This window comes from Kogia breviceps, chromosome 7 (genome assembly GCF_026419965.1).
Source record: "Kogia breviceps isolate mKogBre1 chromosome 7, mKogBre1 haplotype 1, whole genome shotgun sequence".
Classification (NCBI taxonomy): Eukaryota; Metazoa; Chordata; class Mammalia; order Artiodactyla; family Physeteridae; genus Kogia; species Kogia breviceps.
In genome coordinates this window covers 9,427,674-9,449,998 of record NC_081316.1, presented here as the reverse complement: position 1 = coordinate 9,449,998, position 22,325 = coordinate 9,427,674, and the positions used below count along the sequence as shown (strand labels likewise).

The window sequence follows — 22,325 nt, the reverse complement described above, 5'->3', positions numbered from 1 at the left end:
CTTTTCTTCATTTTGGGGACCTGAGGAGCCCTGTGACCAGGTCAGTGCTGGAAGATCCACTCAGAAGCTCAGTTGGGTATGGTTTTATTGGGCTTGTGAATGGTGAACACAAATCGAAAACCACTACCTGATCCTCTGCCACCGCACGTCAGAGAGGAGAAAAGAGAAGCTTGGCTCCAGGCTAGATACGGCAAGGACCCTTGGGGCAGCTGGGTCGCCAACTCTGGAGTTTCTGGAGCTACGTCCAGAACAGTACATGCCAGTGTCGCAGTCCCAGTGCCCCTGCTCCAACCCTAAGGACTCGGATACCTCTGGGCCTTTAACACAAAGCGGCCTCTTCTTGCAGAACTCGTTCTCATGGGGCTCCAAGCCCTTGCTTGGCCCCCACCTTCATTAATGTCTCTCATTTCCGCTTCCCAGCTTCCTCCTGGCTCCAAATGAGAATGTGATAACCTAGGAGGAGTGAGACCAGTCTGACTCGCACGGTCCATCATCAGCCTCTGAAAACTCGGGGCTGGTGTGGGGACCCTAGGACTTGGTAAGGAGATACCAGGAAACTGGGCAGCAGCCAGGCGTTGCTGTGACCAAGGCAGAGCAAGAGGGACGGAGGGCGTAGGGCGAAGAGCCCGCTGTGCCCTGGTCGTCATCTTTACTGACTGTGACCCTGGGTGAACGGAGCAGCACTACGCTGAGCTGAGCCTGCCCTGAACCGTGGGGAGTAGCGTGGGCTTCACCAGCCTGAGATTCACTCACCCATCACAGAGGCCAGTGTGTCCCCCATGGGATTGAACTCATTGAGCTGCAGAGACAAGGGGATAAGCATGAGGAGGGAACGAAGGTACTGGGAGAAGGGCACATGAGGAGTAATTTCTGGCCGTCTTTGATCCAATAAGGTAAGGTGAATCCCTGCTTCCTCCCATTATTATTTGAGGGCCCAAGCCTCACCGACATGATACCAGAAGATTCTGGGTCATACAGCTGATACATCATCTTTCCTGAGCTTCCATCAAACACATCGATTGTCCTTAATTCATGGGAGGTACAACTTTTGAAATTAGGATCTGGGTATCGGCCCACGACAATGAGGTTGTACCGAGGATGCCAGGTTGCCTAGGAGATGGAGAGGCAGGTCACAAGAGTAAACGCAGAACACTGTCAAGAGGGACATCAAAAGTAACTTTGCCACTAACAACAATTGAGCATACAATTGCCAACAATTTAATAATGGAGATAAGACCTACGTGAAACAACAAGAATGGTTTTCAAGTGCGTGTGCGTCTCCCATTGCAAATTTAAAATCCCCAGCTGGCCTCCCTGACCCTTAGGGCACCTTCAGCCCTTCTCTCTCCTTTGCATTTCCTGAGATCATACCAACTGATAAATGTTTTAACATCAGCCCGACCCAGACATGAACCAAAGAGGTAAGCCTACAACAGAGCGCAAAGCCTCTGGTAAGCAAAACCAAACAGGACCTAATAAGTTCTGAAGTAATCCCGCTACTCTCCCTCCTCCATCAGCATCAGTGAGTTGAGTAGAAAATGGCTAGTGACTGAAAAAGGGGAGGACACCTGTGTTCCTCAGATCACCCGGCTCAAAACAAATCTGGCAGCTATTGGAATGACAGAACTTGATGGGATTTTCCGAAGAAAGCTTTTCAAGGAAGTTCTGAAGGAGAAAAGACATGGTTAGCAGGAAGGAAGAAGTGGTACCGGCAGTGGCTTGGAAATAAGTCACAAACAAGTCCCACCTGGGATGCTGTTGGTTGGGCTGGCTGGATACCAAGTGGGAGATGAGGAAGGAAGGAACAGCGGGGAACACCAGCTGCTAAAGGCACCTGATGCTACCGAGAGCTTGGATTTGCTTTGAGGTACGTGCGGGCCACTCTACTACCAAGTCGTCACTGTTTACTGAGTACTTACTAGGCGCTAAGCATGTTGCCACGTGCTTTAAGTATAAGGATTTATCCTCACAACAACCTCGTCAGGCAGACACTATTATTCGCTTTTTATAGACCAGGAAACTGGGATCCAAAATTTGAGTAATTTGCTCAAGGATTCTAACCCCGGGGGTGTCCGCCTGCCTGAACTGTGCTATACTGACTAAAGAAGTACAGGCCTGAGATCTGGAGGTCTGAAGAGGGGCTGTGGTTCTAGAAAAGAATACATACTAGTAAAGCACAAGGACAGGCAGAGCTCAGAGTGCTTGGGGCGTGAGCAGGAAAGGATCACAGGGCTTGAAGACGGTGAGCCTTAGGGACTGAGGCTAGAGAAGACGCTCACGAGGGCTAACGTTAGCTCGCAGATCAGCCGCACACACACGTAACTGACACTAAGGGCAGAACAGAGGGTTAGGATCTCAGAAAGTGCCCACAGTGAGACCTGGGCTGCGTGGAAAAAACTCAGGGAAATAAGCTTATCAAAGAGACATGAAGGAAACTCAGCGAAATGGGATCACAGAGCTGGACAAAAGGTGGAGAGAGAGCCAGAGAATAAGAGATGGCTTTGTGTCAGCGCAGGAAGAGGTCTAGCCTTGAAGGCTTCTGTATCTGCCCTCTTCTCCCCACCCTGGTGGACCTGATCCATCCCACGATCACGGCTCCCTTCCCTCCGTTACTTACCTTGATGGGTGTCAGGTGCTGGAAGTGGCGATGAGGGTGTGGGATAAGGCTTGGGGGGCAGTCCCACTGGGAGGCAGAGTAAACCCGGATCTCACTCTTCTGGTCAGTGGTCAGGAGCTGGGCACCGTCGGGACTGAAATGAGCTGGCAAAGTGAAAAGCCCCTGAGCTCACGGAACCACGGGCCCCCTGTCGTCCTGGCCCTCACAGGCCTCTTGCAGGGGCACCCTCCCTCCCTCTCCTTTCTAGAGACAGGTGGAAGGGAGGTGAATCTGGGCTGCGAACAAAAACATCCTAGATGCTCAGCAGCTGATACGAGCAGCTACAGTCGGAAAGGCTTCAGGACTTCAGCTTGGCCGATGCTATCAGGGGTACAAAGGCTTGGCCTAGTGGCGTCTACACTTTGAGGGAAAACCCCTGAAGCGGTCGGGTGAGCAGGGTCTGCGGGAAGGACGAGGTCTGGTATATCGCACCTGCGTTGACGGGATGCCTGTGCAGCAGCGAGTAGAGGAAGCTGGATTTCCCTCTAACCTGGCGCAGGTCCCAGATTTTCACTGTTTGATCTACGGAGGCTGTGGCCAGGAACCAATCACAGCACGGGTTCAGGGCCACGTGGGTCACTTTCTTTTTGTGCATTCTCAGATTCCAAAGCTGCAGAGAAGAGCTCGGTTCAGGTGCGGGGGCGGGGCGCAGAACCAAGGCTGGGGGTCAGGGAGGGAAGGGGAGGACCTGGGCTCCAGAGGACGCACCTCCCTGCCATCCATGTTCAGCAGGATCACGCTCCCCACGTTATCTCCTGTGACCACCACTCGGCTTTTGACAGACACATCCAGGCTGCAAAACCAGAAGCTGGGGGGAGAGACTGTGCTGTAAGATTCTTGGGGACAGAGGCAAGTTCCATTTATTAACTGTTGCAGCTCACGTATATTAGACAGTCAGTAAATATTTGTGGAGTGAATGAATAAGTTGTGGACTCCCAGTGAGGAGCACTCAGACTTGTCTACCAGCCCCACAGAGGTTATGGGGGTGGTGGGGCTCAGAAACGTGTCCAGTTACTGCCGGGCCCAGGACCCTCAGCTACTCAGATCCCCTGAAGCAGCCAAACCCAGAGCCATAACGCAGGTCCCCAGGCGGGCTTGCCCCCTTCGGCCCTGGGTCCTGAGGAAGACTCAGGTATTGCTTTCTGTCTTCACTCTCCACCCTTCGGGCCAAAGGAGATGTGACACACCAAACAGGGACTGCCCAGCTCTGTTCCTCACAGCTGGCTAGAAAGGAACTTCTGCCCCCTTCTGAGCATTCAGGGGTAAAGGCACGCACAACTCAGAAGCTGTACCTTGCTCTTTCGTCCCTCGGACTACATGATGTGAAGAGGTGGGGTTGGAGGGCGCTTCGGGGATCCCGATACCCAGCCAGGAGAGCTCAGATTCACATTTTTCTCCCCCTCAAATCCTTGCTGCACTGCCTTTTGCATCCCTTGTAAACATCTTTCAGGGGGAGGGCTTCTTGTGGAAGAGTAAGTCCATTCTGTCACCTGTCCTATTGCTCCTGTATTTCTTACCCCTGTGGGGCAGCCCAGTGCTAGTTAGACCCCCACACCCCCAAATACTTAGGGAGCAGAGTCATGTCTCTGGCTAGAAGTCAAAGTGACAAGCATTTTGTAATTTCTCCAGCCACTTGCTCTTGGGGAGTCCAAAGTGCTTTACGGACATGATTATATCCATTTAAGCTTCCATCAAGGAACTGGTCCGGTCATTACATCCCAGTGAATGCAAGGAATGGAATCTTAAGTTCTTCATTCCTGCTCCAGGCTTCAAGTGGCTTTCTAGGCAAATGCCATGTTGACTTGTCCAGTGAGAATCAAGGTCTAGTCTAATACAGGAATGAGTGACAGAAAAGCTGAAGCTTCCCATGCTGAGAAAAGCTGAAGCTCCAGAACCGCTCCCTGAAGCAGTAACCCACCTGGGCCAGAGTAAGAGCAGCTAAAGAAGACGTCTGAGAAAGAGAGGGAAGCGTGGAAAGGAGCCAACACCTTTCCTTTCTTCCCTGTGCCAGGTTTGGGTAAAAGAAATGGGACCTGGACGCTCTCGCCAGAACTACACCGAGAGCCTAGAAGCCCTTTCCCCTCTGAGTTAAACTACTCACTTGCAGGTGCCTGAGCTGGCAAAAACTCGGAGAGTGTTGCCTTTAAAGTCTTGCAGCCTAGTTGTTCCCTCCATTGAGGAGGTGAAAAACTGGTTGGTATTGAGAGGGTTAAACTTCAGCCCAGTGATGCTCCCTCCAGCTCCAATCTAACACAAGGAAGAAAAAAGCCAGTGAGTGACAACGGTCCTCTTTGACGAAGCCTGGGTGCACATACTCTGCTCAGACACAAGAGCCAGCCAGACCGCACTTGGGGCCAGGCCAGCTTAGATGCCTAGACAGTAGGATGCTCTCCACAGTACTGTTTCTTAAGGTTTCAGTTTTAATTTTATACTTTTTAATTAACATACAGTAAATCTGTTGTTTTTGGCATACAGTTCTATGAATTTTAACACACGTATAGATTTGAATAACCACCACCAAAATTAGGGCGCAGGACAGTTGTGTCCCTTCCCCCCAAATCCCTTGTGCTCACCCATTGTAGCCCCATCCTCCCCCCGACTCCTATCCCCTGGCAACCACTGATCCGTTCTCCATTAGTTTTTGCCTTTGACAGACTGTCATATAAATGAATTATACTGTATGCAGCCTTTTGAGACTGGCTTCTTTCATTTCACTCAGTGTAATGCCCCTGAGTTTCATCCAACTTGCTGTCTGTATCTATAGTTCATCCCATTTCATTGCTGAGTATTCCATTGTGTGGATGAACCATAATCTGTTTATCATGTAAGTGCTCTTTTCAGAAGAGCTTCAGCTTGGAACAGTGGCCAGGTTAGGAGGGCTGATGTCAGATCTGAGCTCCTTCCTGTTTTTTCCAGACATCTCAGACAATGATGATGAAAATTATCATGATAACATCAGTAGCATAACCTTATTAAGTGCTTATTATATATCAAGCACTGTTTTAAGAACTTTACATCCTCAAGGCTCCTCCTCCACTTCTCCCGTATGCTGTTGCTATCCCAGCCTTAGTTCTACAAGGCCTCTTACACAACATCCACTTAACTCAGTCAGCATACTAACTAGTACTTTCCATTCCCCCTCTAAAACATTCTAACTGATGCCCATGGTTCACCAAACCCTTGCTGCTATAAGATAATCTGTTCCCGCTAGCTGAGTTCTATGCTTACGAAGGGTTAGTTGTGTTTGTTCTTAAACCTATATATGCCAGCTGTAGTTTGTATTGTAATCATGTAACTTAATTTACATGATGTGATTTATTAAACATTTAAAACATTTCATCAAGCATGTAATTTAATTAAACTGATGAAATATGTGCAAAAAGAAAGACTACTGTTATTTCTGTGATATCCATATGAACACTTTGGAAAAACTAGATAAAAATGATTTGCTAAAAATAATAGTTGTTGAATTAAGCATGGGTGAGATATTTACAAACAATTAGGGTGGGAAACAGTAATAAAAATTTAAAAAGAATCTGCAATCAGACTGCTCCACAACTAATTTTAAATTATGTCTCCACTTTTGGGGAATGGAAACTAGACCCTATAAAAAAGGCATTATGGATATGGTTTACGTAAGACCAGGTGAACCCTCATCAGTGAACACTTACTCCAAGAAAAGGACTGGCCCTATGTCAAAGCTTTAGTAATAAACACATGTAAACAGTTTAAGGTAAAACGCATGAGTGTTCTAGCAAGGGTGGGCTAAATGGTTATGACCAACTCTTGCACTGAGAAGGACTAACCAAACCTGGACAAAATATGAAAAAGAGACATGTTTGAGGCTTCCAATTCCAGTGATGGTGGGTTAGCTGGTGTCAGGCCAACCTTCTGTCAAGAAAAACTAGAAAAGACAAATAAAATACATGTTTTCAAAGGAAAGTTTCTGAAGTCAACGAAGAGCTATCAAGGCATCAAGGACTTGAAGTCCAGCCTCCTAGAGAGAAGAGAAGCAGAGAGGTACGCCTGACATTTCGATGCTGCTTTTCCTCTTGAGGCGTATGCAGATAAGAAAGCGGTGGCTGAGAAACTGAGCAGAGGTTCTGTCAGTCTCAAGAGGGGCAAAAACTGGAGTTCAGACCTGTCAAGGAGGAGAGGTCTTGGAAAAAAAACCCAGCTTTTAGTTAGGATCCCCGAAACCCTAAAAATAAGAGCAAACTGGAAACAGACCATCCCTCACAAAGACTGAAGTCCAGATTCAAATCATTTCAATCGCTGATCAGATTAAGATGACCTGATTCCACCTGACCTGCCTGCCGGAGGAAAAAAATTCTTCCTGAAGGAAAATAACAGCACTCAGAACTTCAAATTATATCTCTACAAGTTTTTATATGCAATATTTGGCATCAAATCTAAAATTATCCAGAATAGCAAATAACCAATAACTAAGAGAAAAAAACAATAGTTGAAAGACAGTCACAGGAGATCCAGGTATTGGTGGTATTAGACACAGGCTTTAAAATAATTGTAATTAGTATACATTTAAAAAATAGACCTAATTTAAAAATGGACAAAGGGAATTCCCTCGCGGTCCAGTGGTTAGGACTTGGTGCTTTCACTCCCGTGGCCCAGGGTTCAATCCCTGGTTGGGGAACTAAGATCTGGCAAGCTGCAGAGTGCAGCCAAAAAAAAATGAAAAAAAAAATGGACGAAGGATTTCAACAGACATTTCTCCAAAGAAGATATACAAATAGTGGCACATGAAAAGATGCTCAACATCATTAGTCATTAGAGAAATGCAAATCAAAACCACAATGAAATACTATTTCACACCCACTAGGATGGCTATAATCAAAAAGACAATTACAAGTGTTGTAAGACAGCCTATGGAATGGGAGAAAATACTGCAAACTATATATCTGATCAGGGGTTAATATTAACGATATATAAGGAACTCGGATGGCTCAATAGCAAGAAAACAATCTGATTAAAAATGGGCAAAGGATTTGAATACACATTTTTCCAAAGAATACATACAAATGGCCAACAGGTATATGAAAAGGTACTCAACATCACTAATCATCAGGGAAATGCAAAACTACAGTGAGATACCACCTCACACCTGTTAGAATGACTATTATCAAAAAGACAAGCGATAACAAGTGTTGGCCAAGATGTGGAGAAAAGGGAACTCTTGAATACTGTTGATGGGAATGTAAATTGGTAGAGGCATTATGGAAAACAGTATGGAGGTTCCTCAAAAAATTTAAAATATAACTACCATATGATCCAGTAATTCCATTTCTGGGTATATATCAAAAGGAAATGAAATCAGTTTCTCAAAGAGTTCTGTCCTCCTGTGTTCACTGCAGCATTATTCACAATTTCCAAGATACAGAAACAACTTAAGTGTCTGCTGATGAATGAATGGATAAAGAAAATGTGGTATGTGTGTGTGTATAATGGAATATTATTCAGCCTTAAAAAGAAGGAAATCCTGCCATGTGCAACAACATGGATGAACATGGAGGACGTCAGACAGAGAAAAACAAATACTGCATGATCTCACTTACATGTGCAATCTAAAAACGTCAAACTCACAAAGGCAGAGTAGAATAGTGGTTGCCAGGGGCTGGGGTGGGGGGAGGGGAATGGGGAGATGTTTGTCAAAGGGTACAAAGTTTCAGTTATCCCTGAGATCTAACGTAGACTCAGATACATTAGATCTGAGTCTACATTAGAGTCTGCATGGAGACTATAGTTAATATACTGTACTGTATACTTGAAATTTTCTGAGTAGATAAGTGTTCTCAGCATGCATGCGTGCACTTACACAAAAAACTATGTAAGGTGATGGATGTTAATTAGCTTGATGGTGTAATCATTTCACAGTACATACATGTATTAAAACATCATGTGGTACACCTTAAATACGTACAATTTTTGTCAGTTAAGTGTTGGTGAGGATGTGGAGGAATTGAAGCCCTCCGACATTGCTGGTGGGAAAGTGAAAGGGAGCAGTCGCTTTGGAAAACAGGCAATTCCTCAAAAAATTAAAACACAAAGTTACCATATGACCCAGGAGGTATATACACCCAAGAGATATATACTCAACAGAAATGAATATGTTGATGTAAAAACTTGCATGCAGATATTCATAGGAGCATATTCATAATGATAGTTAAAAAAGCTAAAACTCAATGACTCAAACATCCATCTCAAGAAGCTGTAAAACAAACAAGAAGCTAAAACCAAAGAAAGTAAACGAAAGAATCAACAAAGCCAAAAGTTGGTTCCACGAAAAGACTAATATGTTTAAATTGATAAATCCCTGGTGAGAATGACCAAACAAACAAGAAGGCACAAATAACCAATTTAATGAATGGAAAAGATTATCAATATAAATCTTAAGACATTTTAAAAGATAATAAGAGGACATCATAAACAATCTTTTGTCAAAATAAATTTGAAAACTTAAAGAGTTAATAGTCAAATTCCTAGAAAAGTACAAACTTGCCAAACTGAAAGAAGATGAAAAAGAAAAATCTGAATACTCTGGTATCTATTAAAGAAATTGAGTCACAACTAAAAACTTTCTTGCAAAGTAAATACCAGATCCTAATGGCTTCAGTGGTGAATGTACTAAATATTTAAGGAAGAAACAATCTTTTTTTTTTAAACTTTACTTTCAAACTATCTCAAACTCATAGAAGAGTTGCAAGAATAGCACAAAGAACTGTTTTTCTGGAACCATTTGATAATAAATTGCCAACATGATGTCCCATCACACTCAAATACTTTAATGTGTGCTTCCTACAAGAAATGCTCTGACATAGCCACAGTAAAACCGTAAAACCACCAAAACTTAGTGGTATCTCAAGTAGTTCAAGCTCATAGAAGCAGAAAGTAGAACTGTGGTTGCCAAAGGCTGGAGGGAAGGGGAAATGGTGAATTGTTACTCAGTGGGCACAGTTTCAGTTTTACAAGATGAAAAAGTCCTAGAACCCTGTTGCAAAACAATGTGAATATAGTGTTAGTGCACTTAAAAATGGTTCAGATGATACATTTTATGTTATGTGCTTTTCCCACAGTTTTTAAAAGAAGCAGTGTCACTTGCTAGAAATAGAACTGTAAAGGTAAAAGAGAAAAAAAACATTTAAATGAAAAAATCGACTATAACTAATAAACCAAAACAAACAAAAAACAATCAGTGTAGTTTACCACATTAATAGAATAGAGGAAGAAAATCACTGCTGACCTCAAGAGACAAAAAAGTATTTGGTGAAATTCAATGATCATTCACGATAAAGAGCTTCTGGCAAACTACGAATAAAAGAGGAACTTACTTAATCTGATAAAAGGTATTTAAAAACAAGTTTTAAAAACAAACAAGCTCTTAGGTATATACACAAAAGAACTGAAAACAGTTCTAACAAAAACTTGTACATGAACATTCATGGCGGCTGAATCAACAGCAAAAGGCAGAAACAATCCAAATGTACATAAACAGATGAATGGCAAAACAAAATTTGGTATATTCATACAATATTATTCAACTACAAAAAGGAATAAAGGGCTGATACATGCTATAACATGGATGAACCCTGAAAACATTATGCTAAGTGAAAGGAGTCAGACCCCAAAGGACAAATATTTATTGTATGATTCCATTTATATGCAGTACCTAGAATAATCAAATTCAGAGACAGAAAACAGATTAGTAGGGCTGAGGGGAGGGGTAATAGAGAGTCATTGTTGAATGGGTACAGAGTTTTATTGGGGGATGAAAAAGTTCTGGAGATGGATAGTGGTGATGGTTGCACAACAATGTAAATGTACTTAGTACCACTGAGTTGTACGCTTTAAAATGGTTAAAATGGTAATTTTCATGTTATGTATATCTTATCACAATAAAAAGTAGCAGAAACCTCATTTAATGACAAAAAAATAAAAGCCTTCTATAATCAAGAATAAGACAAGGATGTCTGTTATAGCCAACATTCAACAAAGTAGTAGAGGTCTTAGCCAATGGAATAAGGCAAAAAAAGAAGTGAAAAAAATGGTAAAGTAAGAAATCAAACTGTCATTTATTTGTTGATGACAAGACTGTAGGAAAAAAATTTAAATCCTCAGATAAACTATTAAAATTAGTTAAGTATGAATTTCTACTTCCAGCTATGATGGAGTGTCAGAAACCAGATATATCCTCCTGCCTTACACAACTAAAAAAAATGAAAAAATACATGAAATGAGTTTTCAGACATTGGGCAACAGGCAGCACAAGACAAGAGGGAAAGAAATGAGGTAGCCCTGCAATTGTCCCAGCTTAATGCTTGGAAAGAGTATCCAGGCTGCAGCACAGGGAGGGAGGACCCAAACAGCCTAATAGTCTCACTAAGCTGAAGTGACAATTTGGGAAAGCCAACAGGGCAAGAATTTGTGGGGAAAAATGCTGGAGGGGGAGATATACAGAGAGAGCATTCTGGAGATTTTCAGAGGGGTCCCCTCAGGCCTTGGAGTAAATATTATTGGGTAAATGTGTATAAGAAAACTACATAAGGCTGAGGTAAAACCACCAGAAATGAAGAGAAGGAGAAATTCTCATTAACAGTCTGTGTTCTCACCATCCAGAATGAAAAAATTCTTAATATACAGAACACTGAGTAGAGTCCTCAGAAGGGTACTGCCTCAGGGTGAGGTCAACTCACATCTAAACTATAGGCTGCCTTAGACCCATGCTAACTGGAGTAGGTTGAATAATGGTCCCCCAAGGTGTCCATGCCCTGATCCCTGGAACCTGTGAATATTACTTTAGATGACAAAGGGACCATTTTTAAAGCCGCCAAAAGAAAAAAAGAAAAATCACATGAAGAGGAACATAAGGATGAGAGCAGACTTTGCATCAGAAATTATCTTTAAAGTACTAAAAGAAAAAAAAAGTCCCATGAACCTAGAATTCTATACCCAGCAAAACTACCTTCAAAAAAAAAAAGGAGGCGGGGCAAAATAAAGACTTTCTCAGACAAACAAAAGGAAAAAATGCATCACCAACCAACCTACATTACAGGAAATGTTAAAGGAATCTCTCCAAGCAGAAAGAAAATGGAAAATGTTACCAAAAGGAAGTCTGGATCATACAAAGGAATGAAAAGCCCTGGAGATGGCAAACATGGGGGTAAATATTAAAGTTTTTTCCTCATTTAAAAAATATCTTGGGACTTCCCTGGGTCCAGTGGTAAAGCATCCACCTTCCAATGCAGGGGACACAGGTTCGATCCCCGGCTGGGGAACTAAGATCCCACATACCACGGGGCAACTAAGCCCGTGCGCTGCAACTACAAAGCTCGTGTGCCTCAACGAGACAGCCCGCCTGCTGAAAACTAAAGAGCCCACGTGCTCTGGAGCCTGAGCGCCACAACTAGAGAGAAGCCAACGTGCCACAACAGAGCCCGCACCACAATGAAAGATCTCGTGTGCCTCAACGAAGATCCCACATGCCCCAATAAAGTCCTGATGCAGCCAAAAAATAAAAAAAAATAATAATAAAGAAAGTAAATATTTAAAAAATTTAAAAAATATCTTTAGGGACTTCCCTGGTGGTCCAGTGGCTAAGACTCCACGCTCCCAATGCAGGTGGCCTGGGTTCGATCCCTGGTCAGGGAACTAGATCACATGCTGCAACTAAGAGTTCGCATGCTGCAACTAAAGATCCCGCATAGTGCAACAAAGATCCCATGTGCCACAACTAAAACCCAGTACAGCCAAATAAATAAATAAATATTTTTAAAAATAAAAATAAATAAAAAATATCTTTAAAAGATACCTGCCCTGCAATCCAGCTATTCCACAACTAGGTATTTACTCGAGAAAAATGAAAACATATATCCACACAAAGAATGTTCACAGCAGCTTTATTTGCAACAGTCAAAAACTAGAAGAAGTCCAAATGCCCTTGACAGGTGAACGGATAAATAAACTGTGGTATATCGATACACTGGAAAACTACTCAGAAAGAAAAAAAAACTACTGATACATGCAAAAATGTAGATGAATCTCAAATATTTATACTGCATGAAAGAAGCCAAAAAAAAAAGAGTATATATTGTATGGTGCCATTTATATAAAAGTCTTGAAAATGCAAATTTATCAATAGGGATAGAAAGTGGATCAATGGTTTTCAGGTGTCAGGACAGAGGGAAGAAAGGGATGGATTACCAAGGTGTGTGAGGAAACTTCGGGGGTGATGGATATGTTCATTATTTTAATTGTGGTGATGGTTTCATGGTTGTATACATATGTCAAAACTCATCAAATCATACACTTTAAACATGTGCAGTTTATCATATATTAGCTATATCTCAATACAGATTTAATGAAAAACAAAAACAAAAAGATAATTGTGTAAAGCCAAAAAAAAATGTAGGGTTTATAACATACGTAGAAGTAAAATGTAGGACAATGACAGAAGGGAGAAAACAGAAGTAAATATATAGTTGTAAGAGTCTTACAATGCATGTGAAGTGGTATAACATTATTTGAAGGTTCTCTCTTACATTAAAGATGTACATTGTGGGGAATTCCCTGGTGGTCCAGTGGTTAGGACTCCTCACTTTCACTGCCAAGGGCCCAGGTTCAATCCCTAGTCAGGGAACTAAGATCCCACAAGCTGTGTGGTCAAAAAAAAGAGATGTACATTATAAACCCAAGAACAACTACTAAAAGAGAGAAAAGAGAAAGGAAAAGAAGTGTAACTAATAATCCAATAGTGGAGATAAAATGGAATCATAATAAGTACTCAACCAAAAAGAAGACAAGAAAAAAGGAAAAATGGAGCAAAGCAATGGAACAAATAGAAATACAAGATAACAGACTTAAACCCAATCATATTTATAATCATATTAAATGTAAATGGTCAAATGCTAAAATTAAAAGGTAGAGATTGTCAGATTGGATTTTTTTTTTTTGGCTGTGCCACCATGTGGCTTGTGGGATCTTAGTTCCCCAACCACGGATTGAACCTGGGCCTTTAGCAGTGAAAGCACCAAGTCTTAACCACTGGACCACCAGGGAATTTCCCACAGGTTAACTTTATTTTAAATGAAATTTTTTAAAAAATTACTGAGATATTGACATATAACACTGTATTAGTTTTAGGAGTCCTAAACACTGGACCACCAGGGAATTCCCAGATTGGATTTTTTTTTAACATGCTATCTACAGGAAACTCATTTATATACAAATACATTAAGAATAAAAGGATGAAAAAAGATATACAATGCAAATACTAATGATAAAAAAGCTGCAGTGGCTACATTAATATCAAACAAAGATTTCAGAACAAGAAATATTACCAGGGGTAAAGGGAGACATCTCACAATGACAAAGTTGTCAATTCATCAAAATGACATAATTTTAAACGTGTAAGCACCTAATAACAGAGTTTCCAAATGCTTGAAGCAAACACTAAAGGAAAATAGACAGAACCACAATTTTATAGTTGAAGATTCCAATATTCCCCTCTCAATAATTGATGAGACATAAAATCAATAAGGATACAGACATTAAAAAAAAAAAAAGATACAAAACATTTAAACAACACTATCAACCAACTTAACCTGACTGACATTTAGAGAATAATTCACCCCCAAACAGGGACTTCCCTGGCAGTCCGGTGATTAAGACTCCATCCTTCCACTGCAGGCGGCATGGGTTCTATCCGTGGTTGGGGAACTAAGATCCCACATGCTGCACAGTGCAGCCACAGGAAAAAAAAAAAAAAAATTCACCCCAAAACAGCAGAATACACATTTTTTTCAAATGCATATGGAAAACTCACTAAGATAGTCCATATGCTCAGCCAAAATACAAATAAAAAATGTAAAATGACTGAAAACACATAAGATGTCTTTTGTTCGTAACAGAATTGAACTAGAAATCAATAACGGAGATATCTCAACAATGCCCAAATATTTGGAAATTAAACAAAATACTTCAGAATAACCCATAGGTCAAAGAAGAAATCATAAAGAATTTGGAAAATCATTTGAACTGAATGGAAACAAAAACACAACAAAATCTGTGAGATGCAGTTAAAGAAACAGAGGGAAATGTATAGCATTAAATGGTTATATTAGAAAAGAAAGGTCTCAAATAAACAATTCAAGTTTCTATCTTAAGAAACCAGAAAAAGAAAAGCAAATTATACCCAAAGTAAGCATAGGAAAGAAAATAATACAACAAAAATCAACAAAAAAGAAAACAGAAAAACAACAGAGAAAAAAAATCAATGATACTAAAAGTTGGTTCTGTATAAGTACCGCTCACTAACCGATTGCGCCACTGGAGGTCCTAGAGCATGGACTTGAGGATGTGGGCGGGGGGAAGGGTAAGCTGTGATGAAGTGAGAGAGTGGCATGGACATACATACACTACCAAACGTAGGGTGGATAGCTAGTGGGAAGCAGCCGCATAGCACAGGGAGATCAGCTCTGTGCTTTGTGACCACCTAGAGGGGTGGGATAGGGAGGGTGGGAGGGAGGGAGACGCAAGAGGGAAGAGATATGGGAACATATGTATATGTATAACTGATTCACTACTTTGTTATAAAGCGGAAACTAACACACCATTGTAAAGCAATTATACTCCAATAAAGATGTTAAAAAAAAAAAGCTGGTACTTTGAAAATATCAACAAAATTGATAATCCTCTAACAAGATTGATCAGGGAAAAAAAAGAGAAGACACAAATTACCAATATCAAGAAATATGAGGGAGGACATTACTACAGATCCTATGGATATTAAAAGGATAATAAGGGAATACTATGATCAACTTTACACCTCTAAATTCAAAAATTTAGATAAAGTGGACAAATCACTTGAAAGAAACTACCAATCTCCTTCAAGAAGAAATAGATAACCTAAATTGCCCTGTATCTATTAAGAAATTGAATAGATAGTTAGAAACCCTCCAATATAGAAAACTCCAGGCTCAGATGGCTTCACTAGTGAATCCTATGAAACATTTAAAAAAGGAATAGTACCAATTCTATACAAATTATTCCAGAAAATTCAAGTGGAGGGAATACTTCCCAACTCTTTACATGAGGTCTACATTACCCTGATACCAAAACCAAAGGCATTACCAAAAAAAGGAAATAAGATATATATTTTTAAATTTTATTTATTTATTTTTGGCCATTTCCAGTAGCATGTGGGAATCTTAGTTCCCAACCAGGGATCGAACCCATGCCTCCTGCAGTGGAAGCGTGGAGTCTTAACCACTGGAACACCAGGGAAGTCCAGGAAATAAGGTATTTTTAAGTGGTCGTCATTTGGTACAAGATGACTAAACTAGGATATGATCTAATAAGTACAATACAACAGATTCTAGGATAGAATATTTACATAAAAATATAAGTAGAAGAACGGGTGTGTGTAACAGTATATACATGCACATAAAGATGCCCCAGATGGGGATTTCAGGTAATAGTTACTTTATTCTTTATACTTTTTTCTGTATTGTCTGAATTTCTTACAATGAGCACAGGTCATTTTTACAATGAGAATAAAATAATCTTCATTTTGAAAATGTAATACATGTCCCTTTGCCAAGGGCCTGAAAGATTAAGATCAGAGCCAAGGTCAGATGACTAAAGAAATGACAAAATGAAGCAGTGCTGCTCCCTCAGTCACCGGTCTCAAATTAACTTTCTGCTGTCAGTTCCTGGGAGTAAAAACAGACAGTTCTCCAGACTACATACCCTTCTCCTGCTACAACCTAGCTCCCTACTAGTCACAGAGTTCAAATGCCCAGACCAATCTCCACAACGGTGTGTAAGGAAACTTCACTTAAATGCACATCATAATAAAGGGTGATATAAACCAAAAGCAGCTTCAGCCTGACACGAGTTCAAAGCAGTTATCATTCCCCTTTTAGCCGGGAAACTCTTCCCCTAGGACACTCTTAGGCTGTTTCTTAAATTTCTCTATTCCCATGTCCTGGATGCCGAGGGAAAAAAAACAATCTCCTGCCTGAGCTCTGGGTTCTGACTTCAACTTAAAGCTACCTCTCCTGGGGGTCACCTGTCTCACCAGCTGGGTAGACAGACCACCAAGTAATCCCCTGGCTGCCTTTCTTTGGGCTTCAGCCACTTATTTTCTTGAACACTGATCTCATACCTTGAATCCTAATCTTCAAGCCTGCCTAACCTGGCCTTTTCTGATGAGCTGCTCTCCAAACCCTCCACTTAAAAGAACTCATCCTGGGTTTACCTTTGGCCTCTAAACCTGAGGTAGAAAAACAGTGAGCTAATGCAGAATCCAGTTCACAAATGTGTTTTGTTTAGCCACAGAGCATGTTCAATTTCATTTAGTTCCCAACATTAAAAACCAGGATATTTTAAATTGAAACCCTTGAGTACTGTTGGCGGGAATGTAAAATGGTACAGCCTCTATGGAAAACAGTATGGTGGTTCCTCAAAAAATGAAAAACAGAGTCACAGTGTGATCCAGCAATTCCACTCTGGGTACATAACCAAAAGAAATGAAAGCTGGGGCTCAAAGAGAGACCTGTACAACCGCGTTCACAGCAGCATCATTCACAAAAGCCAAAAGGTGGAAGCAACCCAAATGTCCATCAACAGATGAATGGATAAACAAAATGTGGTACATACATACAGTGGAATATTATTCAGCCTTAAAAGGGAAGAAAATTCTGACACATGCTGCAACATGGATAAAACTTGAGGACACTGTGCTAAGTGAAATAAGCCTGTCACCAAAGGACAAATACTGTCTGATTCCACTTGTATGAGATACTTAGTCAAAATCATACAGACAGAAAGCAGAATGTGGTTGCCAGGGTCTGCAGGGAAGGAGGAATGGGGAGTTAGTGTTTCATGGCTACAGAGTTTCCGTTTTGCAAGATGAAAAAGTTCTGGAGACTGGTTACACAAGAATGTAAATGTACCTAAAGCCACTGAGCTGTACACTTAAAAATGGTTAAGATGGTAAATTTTATATGTGTTTCATTACAATTTTTAAAAGTCAGAACACTTCAGTCTTCATTTGAAAAAATCAGATCTGACACCTCAGGACCTAGATTCTCACCTGTCAACCATCTCCAATTTACCACTAACCACCATCCTACATCATTCTTTTATCTGTCTGGCTTCTTTAGGCATGTGAATTTGTGGCTCCTGCTCTAAACCCAGAGCATCCCTTTTCACAGTATAGCCCTCCAATGTCAGTCCCCAGCTGGGAAAGCTAAGGGTCTTGTCTTTGGTGGAGGGGCCAGTACCCTCACCCCTCAGCGACTGATGACCAACACTAGCACAATTAAGACCATCCCTAAAAAGCTCTATGCCAAACCGTGCCCCAAACACACTCTGCCTTTTCTCCCCATTTGTCTAAATATTGTTCTTCCTCACTCCTCACTCATCCATGAAACCTCTATTGACCCCAATTCACAAGAGGTTCTTCCTTCTCTCATGTTCCATAGCATTTAGCATCTGTACTGCTGTATTGTTAGTTATCTTGTAGGTAGACATCCCACCTATCCAGTTATACTCCAAGCCCCTCATTCATTCAACAAATACAAAGCAGCTATCTAGGCCAAACATTATTTTAGGTACTGGGGATACAGTGGTAAATCAGAAAAACAAGGTACCTGCCATCATGGAGCTTACCTTCCAGTGGGTAAAGACATACAAATAAGTAAAACATTTCAGATAGTGATAAACACTGTGGGGGAAAAGTGAAGCAGGATAATGAGATAGGGAGTCATTAGTGATTAGGCAGAGCAGTCAGTAATGGCCTTTTTGAAGAAATAGATTGAGCCGAGACCTGAATGGTAAGAGGGAGCCAGCCATGAGAACACCACGGGAAAGAGCACTCCAGTCAAAGGGAACAGCAAGTGCAAAGACTCAGCTTCAGGAATAGAAAGAGTGAGTATGGCTAAAGCACAGGAAATGAGGAAAGACAGTAGTACAAGATGAGGTCAAGGAGGTAAGCAAGGGCTTAGATTCTAGGTGATTCACTTCATACTCTCTAACATTTTAACGGCAGGCGTTCAATAAAGAGTTGAGTATCATCACCACTGACTCGTTTGAAAATACCCAGTTATTTTTGATCCCAACTATCTCCTTGTTACCGCACGACTTTCCATCCCTTCAGCAGACACTTCTTCAGCGCTATCGTCTGGCACAGGGAACTGCTCACCCCTTTAATGAAAGTGGGTTTGTCCTTTATGCCAAAGTTCCAGAGCAAGATATCTCCCCCTTTGGAACCCACAGCCAGGGTGCTGGGGTGAGTTGGGTGCCACGCCAGGGATGTGGCCCTCCTGTCAAAAGGGGCAGCCTTTTGGAATATCCGGTAAGAAGCCAGAGAGTTCAAAAAGGACTGCTGGAGACCCTGATACAGAGAGGAAAAAATTAAGTTGAATTAAAACATAAGGGTAAATTGCCAATCTCTTACTCCCGCATAGATAAGTGGGGTCAGGTCCTCCCACTAAAGGAAAAATAACTGCCTGACTCTGTGCATAAAAATATTTGCAATATACGTGATCTAATCATGGAAAGCAAGGAGGCAGGGTGCATTCCTGCTGGGACCCCCTACAGTATAGGACTTCTACATGGCTGAGTGCCCAGTAGGCACTTCTACATGGCTGAGTGCCCAGCAGTCACCAAGGTGGGGGTGATCTGACCACTCTGACGACCCACCGAACCAACCCAGCATCTAATTTTGGACCATCCAGAAGTAAAAAAAAAAAAAAAAAAAAAAAAAAAAAGGCACCATGCAAACCCTTGAGCTCTTCAGCCAGGAAACGCCTCACCTGCTGTAGTGATGGCCAGGCAGCTGTGCCCAGCTTATGCTGGTGGAGGGCCCCGATGATATTGCATGGTGGCGGGACCCGCAGGCTAGCCAACCCCGCCCAAAGGCAGCCTGAGTCAAATCTTCTGCTAGGACCTGCCAAGCAGAACAGACACATATTTTCCGCTCCAATCTCACTCAAAGATTTTTCTGCTGAAACATCCCAGAAAGAAAGCCTTGTTGCTTCATTCGGCATAGACACTCTCTCTTATCATCTCCTAAGGTTTTTCCACGTTCCGCTCAGTCTCACCCAGCACAACAAATAAATAGTGAGTAGGGATTCAGCCCCTTCCAAAAAACATTCCCCAAAATAGTACTTCTGAAGTGAAACTATGATCTTTCAGGGTTCCTGAGAACTGAGCCAAAGAAACACATGAGAACTGCAGAACTCTTCCCAGTTTGGGCTGGAAAACTAGTAATAGGGTTGGGTGACCATTTAAAAGTTATATATAAAGCACAATAAAAAGATTTTAGGACAGCATAGAAGTGACTTTTAGGGAAAAGCAGTTTCTTTAAATCCTATATTAAAATAATGTAGAGGTGACCAGTGGTTGGCCCTAAGTCCAATCTCTTCTCCTTAAAACCAGCAGGATCCATAGGGTCTGGTGTGGCGCTAAATTCGCTAGGCTACTTTTGGGAAGGTAGATCCACCTATAATAGGAATAAAGCAACTCTGGATTACCAACATGTATTTGAGGACCTGATCTCTATGAATCCCGCCTCGTGACAACCAATTCTTTCTTCTCATGAACAAAAAACCACTTCATCAACAACCCCCTGTCTTTTGAGTTCCCTACGTTCCTTATAGCCCCAGGTTCAAGCCCCAATAAACCCCTAAGAATGAGTTTTCGAAGGAAGGAAGGAGGGAAATGGAGGGTTCCCGCAGTTAAACCAAGGACATACAGCTAGCAACCGTGACTAGAGAAATTAAGTACACACACCACTAGGCAAGGTAGGATTATCTTAAGCAGTCCTCAGTGTGTAAAAATTCTGGTACAAACAAGGAATTTGAAAAGTCCGTTGTGTCTATTGTAATGGAGCTCATCTGCCTCTTCCTGTCACCTGAGGGAGGTTAAGCCCAAGCTCTAAGGTGTCAAAGGACCTGCAGACAAAATGCACAGCCTGAGGCGTTCATAATTTGGGACAGCCTCAGGGACCCAGGCGCACCCATCCCCCACTCCAGCCTCCTGTGTGACAACCCCAAATGGCGGAATTAATTAAAGCAGCAGGCGCAGGCAGTACCGGGGCCCTTCAAACAGAGCTTCTTGGCCTCGGGCTCCAGCTCCCGGGGGTTTCTGTTCCTCTTGCTCTTGGGGCGCACAACCACCTCGGGGGTCTTCTGGGTTTCTGGGCGTTTCCTGGGAGCCATGGCGTCCTCCGTGCGAAGGGGTACTATGCCTTATGCCGAGATGACCGAGGAAAGATTGAGAAGCTTCTGGGGAAAAACAAGGCGGGGACCAGAGAACCCGCTGAGCCACAGGTAGGCCAACTAAGCCAACTTCCCGCCAAACAGGCTCACCGGGAAGGCGGGGGCGCGCGCGGAGAGATGGGAAGTGTGTGAGGGGAGGGCCTCATCCGCTCCCCAGAGAAAAGGGATACCGCCTAAGTGTTGGCCCTGAGCTAGTCCAAGTCAGCTGACCTGCCAGAAATAAACATGGCCGTCCGTGCTCGGCCGCGCAACTTGAAGCCTCTTCAGACGCGGCACTGCCAGGCCTCTGGGCCCCGCCCCCCGCCCCAGACCGGATGCTAATCAAGGCTTTGGCTCCGCCTTCTCCACCTTCTAATTGGCGACCACGCGCTCTCGGGTTGTGTGATTGGCTGATCCGTACAGTTGGCGTGAGTAGGCTTTGTGGAAAGCCAGCCGCATCCCGGCGGTGGAAACCGAGCTGATTCTGCCTGCTGGCCTTGGCGGTCGATGTCGATTGCTTATACTTCTCCAGCTTTGCCGTATCCCAGCGTCTCTGTGGAGAGTGGTTGAAACTCGCAGCTTTTAATTAAAGTTTCCCCAAACTTGCTTAAGTGTCCTCCTAAGGAGCAACCCGGGGCAGTGATGATGGGCCGGAGAGCGTGCGGCTGCCAGGCTGAGGTCTTGTGCCAAAGGCCATTGCAGTGAGCCTCATAGGCGTCCCACCCGGCCCGACAGGAGAAAGTTCTGATGCACCCCGCTTTCTGCGTCGAGCCAGGCAGGAGATGGGGCTAGTTGGGAACTGCTGGTCCTTTCCTTCCACCGTCTAAGTCAGGTGCCAGGTGCTTTGGAAGAGTGACAGGAGACAAAAATGCATTAATGGTAGATCCTGCATTCAAGGAGCTTTCGGACAGGTAGGGACAGAAGAGAGTACCAAAAAAATATATAACTCTTGGAAAGAAATGATTGCTCCAAAGGAAAAATTGGAAAAAGCTTTCTTGATGGGAAGTATCAGCTCAGGGTGTTAGAAATGGCAGCCAGCAGGGGAAAGGGCAAGCTAATGGCTTCTCCCATGCAGGCCTGTAGCTGTGTTTTCAGAGCTGTGATAGAGAAGCAAGCTGCCCTCTCCTCCTTACTCAGACCAGCCATTCGTTTCACCTCAGCGGGCGCTCATTTCTGGAGGATCCTGAAGTATGAGAAACGGCCCTGCCCCTAAATAAGGTTTACAATCTACTGAGAAGAAAAGTACATGTGAGGGCTTCCCTAGTGGTACAGTGGTTAAGAATCTGTCTGCCAATGCAAGGGACACGGGCTCGAGCCCTGGCCCAGGAGGATACCACATGCTGCGGAGCAACTAAGCCCATGCGCCACAACTACTGAGCCTGCACTCAAGA

General features: G+C 42.8%; 1 protein-coding gene across 5 annotated transcripts; it reads right to left on the bottom strand.

Annotated features, from left to right (window-relative positions):
• Positions 1-68: 68 nt before the first annotated feature.
• On the bottom strand, positions 69-21,176 carry DDB2 (damage specific DNA binding protein 2). Of its 5 annotated transcripts, XM_059068468.2 has the most exons (10): positions 20,769-21,176; positions 19,489-19,622; positions 18,876-19,067; positions 4,758-4,903; positions 3,365-3,464; positions 3,089-3,266; positions 2,618-2,760; positions 946-1,110; positions 754-799; positions 69-453 (listed from the first exon to the last, which is right to left on the bottom strand). In XM_059068468.2, the coding sequence occupies exons 1-10, from the start codon at positions 20,893-20,895 to the stop codon at positions 404-406; spliced, it is 1,281 nt and encodes a 426-aa protein (XP_058924451.1). In that variant the 5' UTR covers positions 20,896-21,176; the 3' UTR covers positions 69-403. The 5 variants fall into 5 exon arrangements, with proteins under 5 accessions (XP_058924451.1, XP_058924453.1, XP_058924450.1 ...); XM_059068470.2 differs by lacking the exon at positions 18,876-19,067 and having other exon boundaries at positions 20,769-21,066; XM_059068467.2 differs by having other exon boundaries at positions 368-453; positions 754-1,110; positions 20,769-21,104.
• Positions 21,177-22,325: the final 1,149 nt, after the last annotated feature.